At 38.6% G+C, this 13,028-nt stretch overlaps 1 protein-coding gene across 1 annotated transcript in view; it reads right to left on the bottom strand.

The window, feature by feature from the left end:
• Nucleotides 1-13,028, bottom strand: part of LOC149303207 (1-phosphatidylinositol 4,5-bisphosphate phosphodiesterase beta-1-like) — a 253,652-nt gene that overhangs the window by 77,595 nt on the left and 163,029 nt on the right. The window contains exons 8-10 of the mRNA XM_089481675.1: nt 9,981-10,056; nt 8,738-8,838; nt 7,828-7,994 (exon numbers count right to left, since the gene is read on the bottom strand). Coding sequence (XP_089337801.1) covers nt 7,828-7,994; nt 8,738-8,838; nt 9,981-10,056 — 344 coding nt within the window. The remainder of the gene's footprint in view (nt 1-7,827; nt 7,995-8,737; nt 8,839-9,980; nt 10,057-13,028) is intronic.

Raw genomic sequence — 13,028 nt, 5'->3', positions numbered from 1 at the left:
TGCTGTTTTGGAGGCAAAGGGTGGTCACAGAAACATTGATTTTATTTAGATTTTTCTTCTGTTCATTGACTTTGCAGTTTGTTAAATGATAAAAATAGACCATGAACATGTCTTTTTTTGAAAGCTTTCTTACATTACCTGAACCTAAACCTTTTGCACAGTATACATACACACAAACATCCAATATCATATTTATCACAGCTCAGTTCCACTGCTGAGAGTCTCAAAGTATAATTATATCATAAAGTTCTTGTTATGACTCATAGGTTTGAATAAAACAAAATACATGCGCAGCGTGGACATATAATGTTAATACTCAGAAGAGGAGGTTCTACTATTGATACCGACACAGAGCCAGATGGGCAAAAACAACATTAAGAGAGCAAAAAAGCTTTTTCCTTTTCACAGTTAAAAACCTATTTGGATCATCTGCATGTTGTGCATGAAGATTAATGACCACGTCGCATATCTAACACAGTTAGACACAGGCGGTCAGAGCACGGTTTCTCTCTGGACACAATCGGCACCATATCTTCAGTGGCTCCAGTAGATGAAAAACTATGGGCATACCTGTGATGATCCCAGGGTAGGCTACAGGACCACTCTCTCCTCGAAGGGCGTAGCTTTGTGTAAGGGTGGGGCAAGTCCTACAACGCCTTTATTGGGAGGGACGTGGGTGGGGAAAAGTGTTAAAGTGGGCGGAGAGTGGGCACGGTTAAAGGCTCCTTCCTGCCCACAGAAAGAAGAAATTGAGCTAACGTTCCATGGCATGACCATGGGGCCGATAGGTCCACCCACTGCTGCCTAAACATCACCTATTCCAGTCTAACTCAGCCACAGTATCCAATATATTATTTCTACTGATCTACTCATTTTTGCGTTATCCCCCTTCTCCAACTCACTTCCAGGATTACACATTGCTGGGGCAGACAGGCCTGTACATTGTTGCGTTTGTGCATCAACTTGCTATTTTCTCTATTTCAGCCTTTTAATGATATTGTTACTAGATGTCTGGGCAGTTTGCCCAGATTACCAGAAATATCCCTTTTCTTTATAGGAATTTCTATTAACATTAACTGGGTTTTTTGCCTAAAATACTTGATTTCGAATTTTGTTGAGCTGATTACAATTCTTTGGAATTTAAGTTATATGATTCTGCATCAATCATTTGATTAGTTTTGTATTTGATTATAAGTAAAATGTATTTACATAATTACCTACACATCAATCAATCCATTAGTTATTTAATTGATTTTAAGCACCACATCTAATATATATATATATATATATATATATATATATATATATATATATATATATATATAAAGAGAGAGAGTTATTGGTTCATTATTATTGTATACTGCTTGGCTATACTGGGTGATAAGAGTTTGCGCTTAATTATCATAAGGAGGAGGATATACCGCAAAAGCCTCCATTTCATGCCCACATTTGGCAATGACTTTTAATGTCAGATTCAATTGCCAAATCAGTGTCTATGGCCCTTTCTCATCTTCCTACTCAAGATCAAAGAGATCGGCTAATGGAGTTAAACCTATCAGTACCTATCAGTCCCAATGTCACCTTTTTATCAGCCTTAATTTCAATTCCAATTGGAAGGAAAAAAGTATCAATTCAGTCGTCTACCCTTTATCCTTTAGGATTTACTACAAATTATTGACAGGGCACTTTAAGCCTTCTAAACTCCAAGTTGGAAATGATAACAAAAGAAATATATTCCATTCTTCTAAAGCATCTGATATTGTTACTGCGCCTCATAAGGATAGTTGGGATATTCCCAGCTCTTCTTCACTATTAAGCCCTGCAAAGGCTGGAGGCAAACATCTACAGAAAGGTCTCAGCTACACAGATGTCATTTCTCTTTCACCGGACGGTTCCCGGAGGAATCGCATCTCCACATAAACTGCCTGAAACCTCTAGTGGATTCCTTCACTCTAATATCCTTCTCCAAAGACAAGGTAATTGCTGCATCCTTCTTCGAATGGACAACGTCTCCACAGCTTAATATATCAACCGCCTCAGCGGCACCAAGTCAATACCTTTGACAGAGTTTGTGAAGAGTTTTTGGTGTTTCTGTTTAGATAGTGGAATTACTATACATGCAGATTATGTCTCGGGTTTATCCAACATAGTAGCAAATAAATTGCAAATAAGTAGCAGATACCTATCAGACCCTATCAGAAACTGCTTCATCATCAATCACATTTATGATCTATGGGTTCCACTGCACATAGACCTGTTTGTTTCTTGCCTGAACCACCAACTCCCACTTTTCTTCATTTTGAGACCGAATCGGCAAGTATTAGCCGTGGAAGCTTTCCTTCAGGACCGGTCAGGAAAAAAATTGGCTGCTTAATTCCTGTACTGTTTTTTGCTGCTATGGGGTTTGCAAATAAAAGGAAAGCATAATATTTGCCTCATGTCCTTAATAAAATCATGACTTCACTTCAGTTAGCAAAATAATCAAATTACATAGCCAGTCACACCATATATAATTGACAATAATATTAACACAGACATATGGGTAGAGAAGGAGCAGAGGGTCTGATTTTGCAAGCTTTTAATCTATCAATAAATTTGCTCTTCATCTATAAAAAGTAACTTTTTATTAAGTAATGGTAACTGAATGAAGACCTAAGCCCATTCTTTCTGATTGCCACATTTACATTTTACTAATGAAAGTTCATCGCTGTGTTGCAAAATCATCCAAACCTTTAAAAGCACATAACATAAAAACTTTAAAATATGAGTCTGTACTCCTCTCTAAAAATCTGTACATTTGATATGATCAAGGTGTCAGTAGGGTTAAAGCACCATTGTTCTGAATCATTCGTTTTCTCTGAAGATCTGTGTGCATTTAACATTCCCACCAGCTCTCGCTCATCTCCCTCAATATCTGCATAATGTTCACATTCATCTCTCAGAACACTTAATTCTATCTTGACAGTGAAATCCAAAGTGAAACAGACTGTATCTAAAAATGAACGGGGGAACTTGACAAACATCCCAGATCTAAGCAAGATGTCATCCCTTTCTAATAAGGGTTTTCATCTGACTATGTACCTTGGGTAAAACCACTCGAAGCATTAGAGCTTTAACCTGCACAAAAATACACACACACACATCCAGTATATATATATAGTTTGTTTGTGTGCAAGCTGGACTGGCCATTTGGCTCACTGGGCAAGTGGCTGTGGGCTGCTGGCCGGCAAAGCCATCCACTCACCGCAGCCAGGACTGTTTATGCCCAGCTGTACGCTACGTGTGCATAAAAAGATCACCAGGAGGTGGCTGGTCCTAAAGTGCTAGGGTCACCCTGTCATTGCCAGTCCGGCCCTGTATATATCTGTTTTTATCTAATAATGGGGGGTATTTAGATTTGTATTAGATCTGTTGCCCAAAATACTTTACTCTTGGCTCTAGTTCTCTGGGCTGCGCTTTCTCATTGGACAATACTGGTAATTGCAATGCAGATCATTACCATATCTTTCAGTCAGGTCTGGAGTGCCTACTGGGCACCAGTGGCGTCTCCAGCTTTCATATTTAGGGGGGGCACATGGGGGGCCAGGGACCAAAGTAGGGGGGCAAATAAAAAAACGGTACATATACACTATGTATGTATATATATTATATATATATATATATATATATATATATACACACACACGTTAGACGTGCATTTTTAACTACATAATATGCACTTATCTCTTTGAAGTAAAGACCATGATTGAAATATGATTTCAAAATAACAGCTAAACTGGCAGTTATTTCTCATTCTTTAATATTAGCCCCTGCTGACAATATATATAAATATTAGAACCTGCTGCCGATATATAGAAATATTACACCCTGCTTCTGATATATATTAATATTAACCCCTGCTGTGGATATATATTGATATTAGCCCCTGCTGCGGATATATACTTATATTATACCCTGCTGCCCATATACATAAAAATTATACCCTGCTGCCGATATATATTAATATTTGACCCTGCTACCAGTATATATTAATATTAGCCCCTACTGACAATATATATTATTAGTCCCTGCAGCCAATATATATAAAATTAGCCCCTGCAGCCAATATATATTAATATTAGCCCCTGCTGCCGATATATATATATATATATATATATATATATATATATATATATATAAATACTAGACCCTGCTGCCAATATGAATATAAATACTAGACCCTGCTGCCAATAAATATTAATATTAGCCCCTGCTGCTAATATATGTTAATATTAGCTCCTGCTGCCAATATATATTAGCCCCTGCTGTCGATATATATTAATATTAGCCCCTGCTGCTGATATATATTAATATTGGACCCTGCTGCCGATATATATAGTATTAGTCCCTGCTTCCTATATATATTAATATTAGCCCCTGCAGCCAATATATATTAATATTAGACCCTGTTGCCAGTATATAAATAAATATTAGCCCCTGCTGCCAAAACATATATAAATATTTGCCCCTGCTGCAAATATATATATAAATATTAGACCCTGCTGCCAATATATTTTATAGTGAAAAAATTGGACCCTACCCAAGCATTTCCTTGGGCCCCGCTCAACGCTTCCTTGCATGCAATCACTCCTTCTGCTACCGTACTAAAAAAAAAAATATTTCCCACACTGACTGCAGATCAGGGGAAGACCGCGAGAGTCAGTCCTGCACCGTGACATTGAGAGGTCCTCTCCCCTGTAATCATACCCAGAGTCCCTTTGTCCCCTCATTCACTAAACCATAGCGCTCTTTTACTTACACCCTGTAGTTCAGGTATAGATCAAATAAACAACACATGGAAACAGCACATGCAACTGAATGAGATTAAAAAAAACTTGTATTTGCAGGTATACATAAATAATGTATGGAAACATAGCATTGCAGGTATAAACCAACAGAACACACAAACCCAGCATGGCAGGTATATATCAACTGGAAATCACATGTACACTCAGCACTGAAGGTTTAGATCAAATAATCAACACATGGAAACAGCACTCCAGGTATTGATCAACTGAATAAGACATACAAATCCTATATTTGCAGGTAAACATTAATAATGTATGGAAATATAGCCGATACAGATGAACAGAATGACACAAAACCCAGCTTTGCAGATATAAATCAATTGGAAATTACATATAAACTCTGCATTAAAGGTATAGATAAAACCCCCTAATTACAGGCATAGATCACTGGTCACACACCCCAGTGGTGTCCACACTGCCCACATAGAACCTGACCAGCACCTAAGTTACACATTGTGTCAACTTTGTCACCAAACAGCTGAACGTACGCCATTTTTGTCCCATAAAGACCTCTCCCTCCCAATCTATCCTATCTACCCCCCTCTCCCTCCCAATCTATCCTATCTACCCCCCTCTCCCTCCCAATCTATCCTATCTACCCCCCTCTCCCTCCCAATCTATCCTATCTACCCCCTCTCCCTCCCTATCTACCACATCTGCCTCCCAATCTATCCTATGTACTCCCTCTCCCTCCCAATCTATCCTATGTACCCCCGTCTCCCTCCCAATCTATCCTATGTACCCCCCTCTCCCTCCCAATCTATCCTATGTACCCCCCTCCCTCCCAATCTATCCTATGTACCCCCCTCTCCCTCCCAATCTATCCTATGTACCCCCTCTCCCTCCCAATCTATCCTATGTACCCCCCTCTCCCTCCCAATCTATCCTATGTACCCCCTCTCCCTCCCAATCTATCCTATATACCCCCTCTCCCTCCCAATCAATCCTAACTATCCCCTCTCCCTCCCAATGTATCCCATCTACCCCCATCTCCCTCCCAATCTACCCCATCTACCCCCCTCTCCCTCCCAATCTACCCCATCTACCCCCCTCTCCCTCCCAATCTATCCTATCTACCCCCTCTCCCTCCCTCCCAATCTATCCCTTCTCACTTCCTATCTACCTCTTCTGACTCTCTAACCCCCTCCTAACTTTCTAACCCCCCCCTTTGAAGTTCACTTACCTTGGGCTTGTCCATCGGTGAGATCGCGAGGTCTCTGTATCCCTGGTTCTGCCGGCTTCACTGCTGGGCGCCGGATATGACGACATATACCGGCGCTCGGCTTGAAATGCCGGCACTGCAAACAAGGCAGAGGCCTCGCGGTCGCGGAGAATTGTGAGAGGCGTTGAACGGTTGCTGAGAACTTATTCCTCAGCAACCGCTCGGCGCCTCTCACTCTCTCCTCCGGGTCTATTAAAAAAAAAAAAAAAAAAGACGGCGTTTCAATTGGGGGGGCACACCGGGGGGCACAGCATGATGTAGGGGGGGCCATGGCCCCCTCTGGCCCCCCCCTGCCGACGCCACTGCTGGGCACACCGGGTATGTCACATGTGGGCCAATGTTTAATAGCGGTTCCCTAATAGTAGCCAGTCGATCATTCAACTCATGCCTTTGTGTGTGGCTGCCATTTCCAGTCCGTTCGTGCTTTTAGGTATAGAACGAAACGTGCTTACAGCTTCAGGTCACTTAGATCAAGCTTGTTTGCAGAGAAGGAAACAATGATCTGGCAGCTTTATATTTTCTATATACTGCAAGCTGCAATACACACATTAACAGGTTCCAGTTAAATGTTCTGGAACACTTAATGTTTGTTTCCATAAATACACAAGCTATAAGTAACAAAAAAAGTCAGTCTAAACCCAGATAGGGTACCAGCTAATTACAATGTTCAGGTTCACAGTGAAAATATATAAAAAATATAGTTTTAAATGCTAGGTAAAAGGCAGCCATGTAAGAAATTTCACAAATGCACACAAATTTTATCTGATAACTATGATTTAAAGAATATATATTTTCTAAGAATATTAAATATTTTTATAAAAGTTGAACAAAAAGACCTGATTGAATGGAAGCTTTTTCCAGTAAGAAAACATGGTATGAAATCAAATTATGAAGAAAAGAAGAAAAAATATGTTTAATAAATTATATAATTAGTTACATTTATTATATGTTTTTTTATGGTGAATTCAATTATTGTAGATAATAGTGTTACTCTGTTCAAAATACATTTTACTGTATTTTCACAAGGCAACCCCCCCCCCCAATCTTTGGATCTTATTGAAAGAAAAAAAAAAGAAAATACCTGAATATAAGACATTTATGTACAGTAGTGTGGGAGTAGGAGTGGGGTTAGTAATATGGAGTGGTAACTTCATGTACAAAATTCAGTCAGTGACTCAGACATGAGTACCACATCTTTAGGAAGAACAAGTCCTACGATGCTCAGTCAACCTTAAGGTTGAGAATCATGGGATATAAAGTCCACCCAGATTTGCCACTATTTCAACCAACTCTACATAGGAAGGAGAGTGGGAGATCATGCTGAATTATGCAGCATACACTTTGTGAAGGTCGTTCCTCACAGACCCGCGCCTATGTGGTTCTGCATATGGCTTGCAGTTCAGAGACTGGCAAGCCTTTGAATGCATGCAAGCGTATATAATATGTCGGGGGCGCTATAGTAGGTGGCAGAAGTGCTATATCAGATGGTAGGTAGTGGAGATCCAAGGTCTGAATGAAAGTCTTGTAATTGAGCAAATACGGTATATTATAACACATACATTATATACATACCCAGGCCCTGTTACAATCCCAACACCTAGACTAAGCATGAATACCAACTTTGCTATAAAAGGTATAATATGCTGTGAGCAAGGTAGGGGCTGAAGCTGCTAGAGACTTGATTGTTATTACCGTGTGCAGCATGCGTAGGAAGAACGAACGGTAACTAGAAATCAAACTAAATCTGTACTCGCTCACCTCTCATTGCCAAAGCACTGTTAGGTTCATATTTCTCAATCAGCTGCTGAACCTGTTCTTGCTTTAATGGCGGGTAGAGAATTTCATTTAAGCGTGGATCTCTTTGCTTAATATTAATGAATTCAGTCATTTGATCAACAGTGAGGTGCGGTTGGTTCTTTGTACCACTGTAGAAAAATAACATGATAATTTTGTTAATTATTTAACAGCAAGAAAAACATAAAATCATTCCTTTGTGGTTATTAGTATTGTTTCACGTTTTAGTCATTTGATATCCTTTCAAATGGGTATGTAATATTTATTTTAATGGAATACTTTATGACAAAAAGGTGCCCTAAAAAAAACCAGATCATCCATTCTATGTAATTCTAAACACTTGGTGAAATAATGTTTTTTCTTAGTGCTTCGTGGCTCATTCGGGGTTTGCATCTGTATTATAAGGGGTAGTTAGAAGTATTATTAAACACTCATCTACAGACACCAGACAAGCCAGAAGGCTTGTTTTTCCCTCAGAAATCTCATGGTGCTTCCACAACCACAAGGGATTCTGGGTAGGCGCATGCAAATAAGGTTAACAATTATCACCTTTGCCTGTATATCCATTTTATACACAGATCCCTTGAAAGTTATTGCCCACTGTACAAGACAGCCTTTAAACAAAACTCGGGAAGAGGTACAATAGCCAGATCACCACTCATGGACAGCTGTTTTCATGGGACTCGTCAGCATGAGGTTGTGATACTGGCTTAATAGTACATCTGTATTATACCTACATTGCCCTATTTACCAAAACCCTTTGGTGACCTAATAAACATGTTATTTAATGGGTGACATTCCCAGGGTCAGACAATCTGGATTGTTACATTTAATAATATTAGATAATCATTAAAAAAAAACAAAAAAAACTTACAATTCAGAAAAAATACTGTCAATCTCAGGCCGTGGGCACAGGTTGTTTACGAAGGCTCTGTACACCTCTGGAGTGAAGTCATCTTGAGGAATGGAATCACTCTATTGAAAAAAAAAAAGATAATACATATTGCAGTAATTACAAACTAATATCTAGATAAAAATATCTAGATAAACCTCATGCTGACCATTCCACTGGTTGTCATGGTAATAAAACGACTCTTTTAAAACCTAATTATATATATATATATATATATATATATATATATATATACATACAAACCAATTGTTTCCAAGGTAATTAGCTGATAAAAGAAGAAGAAAATAATAATCAAAACTACAATTTTATAGGAATCTCTGTGTGCTCAAAAACTGAACCTCTTAAAACTGTCTGAAACACTATCTTCACAATTGGCTTAAAGTAAATATACCGCTGTGGTCAGAACGAGCATTTGACTCTGTTGCTCTGCTACCAGGTGGTTATTTCGCCTATAAAAATGCAAAGTGTAGTTACTCAGAAAGCATGAACCACAGTGGTATATAATGCTCACAGGTAAGTAAAATAAGGGTTGTTAATCTTTGTAGGGTGGTGAGCAACACCTTCACAATATGCTTGAGGCTCTCCTGATCAGTGGATTGGGCCCTAGGCACATCCCTTACAACATTTCAGGTATTTATCATCTAGACACCTGAGTTGGGGGTGTTTAAAGTGGGGAGGGGGAGGACCATCCCTAGAAGGGTTGGGGCATGACCGCCCGCCAACCTTACATGAACAGCCAACTTCAGAGCGTCGTGATGTGGGCTCTCTCAGAATATAAGCACGCAGATTCAGGTCTCACAACTGCTTCTCCATCACTTTATACCTTTGTGTATTGTTTTACGTATTACGGCCTTAATCTACCCTATTGTTAAAGTCACACAAAGTATGCCTAAAACATAAAAAAGAATAAAAAATATACTAGTACTACAAACAAATTAGCCAGAATAAAGCACAACTGAAAAAGTGCTGCCCCAAATTGTACATTCGCTTTTTAGGAACCCAATTGGACTACTTTGTTAGGAATTTGTTAATATTTCAGTATGCCACTGTATGTTACATCGGGGAATAAAATAATACATGTTTTTTACCATAAGAAGAAAGAAACAGAAGAAAACACTACAGTTGTTTTTTTGTTCTTGTTCATTTGCAAATTGAACTGAACTCTAAAGTGAATTATGTTCCGTGGCACATCTCGGGCACTTACTCTGACAGATGGAAGACTGCAGGCATCTAATGCAGTTTCTACTCTTTTCCTATCAGCGGAAAACAGACGATATATACTATAAAAAAAGAAGAAAAACGTCATATTATTCGATTGATCGTACATAATGAAAGACAACACAACTTATGCCAAAAACATTCCGTGGAAGCTTCAATGCACCTTTAAGCGTTACATTTCTGTATTTTATTTTCTCTCACACGGATCCTTATTGTGAGGCAGAAGCAATAAATGATTTAGGGCATATCCATTAGTTGCTTATATTGGGCTTTATAACTGCACTGCTGCTTGAAGACATCGGCAACCATGGAAAGACATGATGACCAATTCCCCCTGCAGTAACTACCTGTCTGCGTAACCCATTTACGTACCTATATAGTACCTGCAATCCATCTAATTCATCTGCTTTTTTTTTTCTTATGGCAAAACAATGAGATGCTAATACATGGGAAACAAATGCATCTTCTATATCAAAGCATGCAGAAGTTTAATGCTAGGTTTATGGCTACCCTCCTGCTCTTTACATAAACAATTCCCATGACCTGCTCCAGCTGTTTAATATAGTATGCCAAACACCAGCATTTGCTATGGACATTTACCAGACTTATGTGTTTGCTCTGCCATGTATGCAATTTTGAAATTCACTTTGGATCTAACAATACTCTGCCCAATATTTTGATGCGATGCTTTCCTTATCATTTGTACAGTTTCACAAGACCATTTTTTCCCCCAAGAAATTAAATTTCCACCTCTCCACTCCAAAAAGGATACAAACAAGATTTCCCTGTTGGAGGTTATATAAGTCATAAAGATTTTATTGAAATTTAGAAGATCAGTAGACACACCTTCAAAATTTTGTGATCCAGTGTCAGACAGCATTTAACTAGGTTGGTCATGTCTAATGGCACAATTAAGAGTTTTCTTTGTTTTGAAACAGATACACAGCAAAAATATTCCGTTATCATATTGTTTAATGATTGATGGAGAGTTCTTTCTGGCAATACTCATGCTCCATTCTAAATTGCATTAGTTTCATATTATCGAACACCAGCGGAGCATCAATTATTTCTAAATAACTGTGCACTAGTAAGTCTACTGTATTGTTGGAACTCAACCAGATTAATGAAATAAACATTCCACAAGGGTACTGCCCTATCTGAAGCATGACCTGAAATAAATGCAATGCAAATCCTTTAATCCCTAACTAAAATTAACTTCATGCTTTAAGACTTCTGGCTCATCTGAATATATTTTTTTCATGTTGTATAGCACAATAATCAAAGGAAGACAGACTGGCTCTATCTACTAAATAAACCTGTACGATGGGTCCTCTGCCCAGTCCAATCAAATGCAGATCTACTAAACGCTAACTTTACCTGAGCCAAATGACTTGTAAGCAACCCTGTAAAGTCTGAGAGAACTTGAGTTTTTCTATATCACGACATGCTCGGTCTGCTTAAATTTAATGGCAGGAATCTGGCAGTCAACGCTCACTTTTTTTGCAACAAGATATCTTTGTTTTCTAATTCATCTGACTTTGATCGATAGAGTAGTACCAAAAATTAGTGTATCTTCTCGCAGTTTTCTCATTTGATTTAGCTGAAGGCAGTAAGTCAGAGGAAAGAATTAAATTTAAAAACTTTAACGTTTTCTAAAATGCTAGCGGCTCTATTAAAATAATCATAACTTTTATAAAAAAAAAAACCTAAGCATCCTGAGGTGGTTTAGTGGCACTTTTAATATACAGTCCTGTAAAAAGAAAATACACCCTCTTTGAATTATATGGTTTTAAATATCAGGACATAATAACAACATCTGTTCCTTAGCAGGTCTAAAAATTAGGTAAATACAACTTCAGATGAACAACAACACATGACATATTAACACTGTGTCATGATTTATTCAACAAAAATTAAGTCAAAATGGAGAAGCCATAGTTTGTGTGAACTAAGAAGCTAAGTAGCAGAGAGGTGCTGCTAATTAAATGCTCTTGATTAGTTGATCACCAGCAAGTGTGACCACCTCTATAAAAGCTGACATTTTATCAATATGCTGATCTGGAGCATTCCAGTGTTTGTTAACACAATACCAAGTAGGAAAGACATCAGCAATGATCTAAGAAAAAAAAATTTTCTGCCCGTCAATCAGGGAAGGTTTATAAGGCGATTTCCAAATAATTTAAAGTCCTCCATTCTACAGTGAGAAAGATTATTCTAAAGTGGAAAACATTCAAGACAGGAGTGGACGTCCCAGCAAATTCACTCCAAGGTCAGACCGTGCAATGCTCAGATAAATTGCAAAAACCCAAGAGTTACATCTCAGACACTACAGGCCTCAGCATATTAAATGTTAACGTTCATGAAAGTACAATTAGAAAAAGACTGAACAAGTATGGTTTGTTTGGAAGGGTTGCCAGAAGAAAGCCTCTTCTTTCTAAAAAGAACATGGCACCAGGGCTTAGGTTTGCAAAGTTGCATCTGAACAAACCACAAGACTTCTGGAACAATGTCCTTTGGACAGACGAGACCAAAGTGGAGATGTTTGGCCATAATGCACAGCGCCGTGTTTGGCGAAAAGCAAATGCAAACATCTCATACCAACTGTCAAGCACGGTGGTGGAGGGGTGATAATTTGTGCTCGTTTTGCAGCCACAGGACCAGGGAACCATGCAGTCGACCATGAATTCCTCTGTATATACTAACTTATTCTAGAGTCAAATGTAAAGCCATCTGTCTGACAGTCAAAGCTTGGCCGAAATTGGGTCATGCAAAAGGACAATGATCTCAAGAACACCCGCACATCTGCAACAAAACGGCTGAGAAAGAAAAGACTCAAGGTGTTGCAACATTCCAGACCTCAACCCGATTGAAATGCTGTGGCGGGACCTTAAGAGGGCCGTGCATAAACAAATATATATATTAAAAAATAGTGCAACATTTCAAGCAAGGCATTTAAAGATGCAATAATAATTACAAGCAGTTTATATAAGTGATTAATTTGCATATTGTTTTGCATTATTTTATAAATTGTAGA

This window comes from Sceloporus occidentalis, unplaced genomic scaffold (genome assembly GCF_023333645.1).
Source record: "Sceloporus occidentalis isolate IW3139 unplaced genomic scaffold, rSceOcc1.0.p SCAF_15, whole genome shotgun sequence".
NCBI lineage: Eukaryota > Metazoa > Chordata > Lepidosauria > Squamata > Phrynosomatidae > Sceloporus > Sceloporus occidentalis.
The sequence above is the reverse complement of the archived record's forward strand: the minus strand, read 5'-3'. Positions and strand labels throughout refer to the sequence as shown.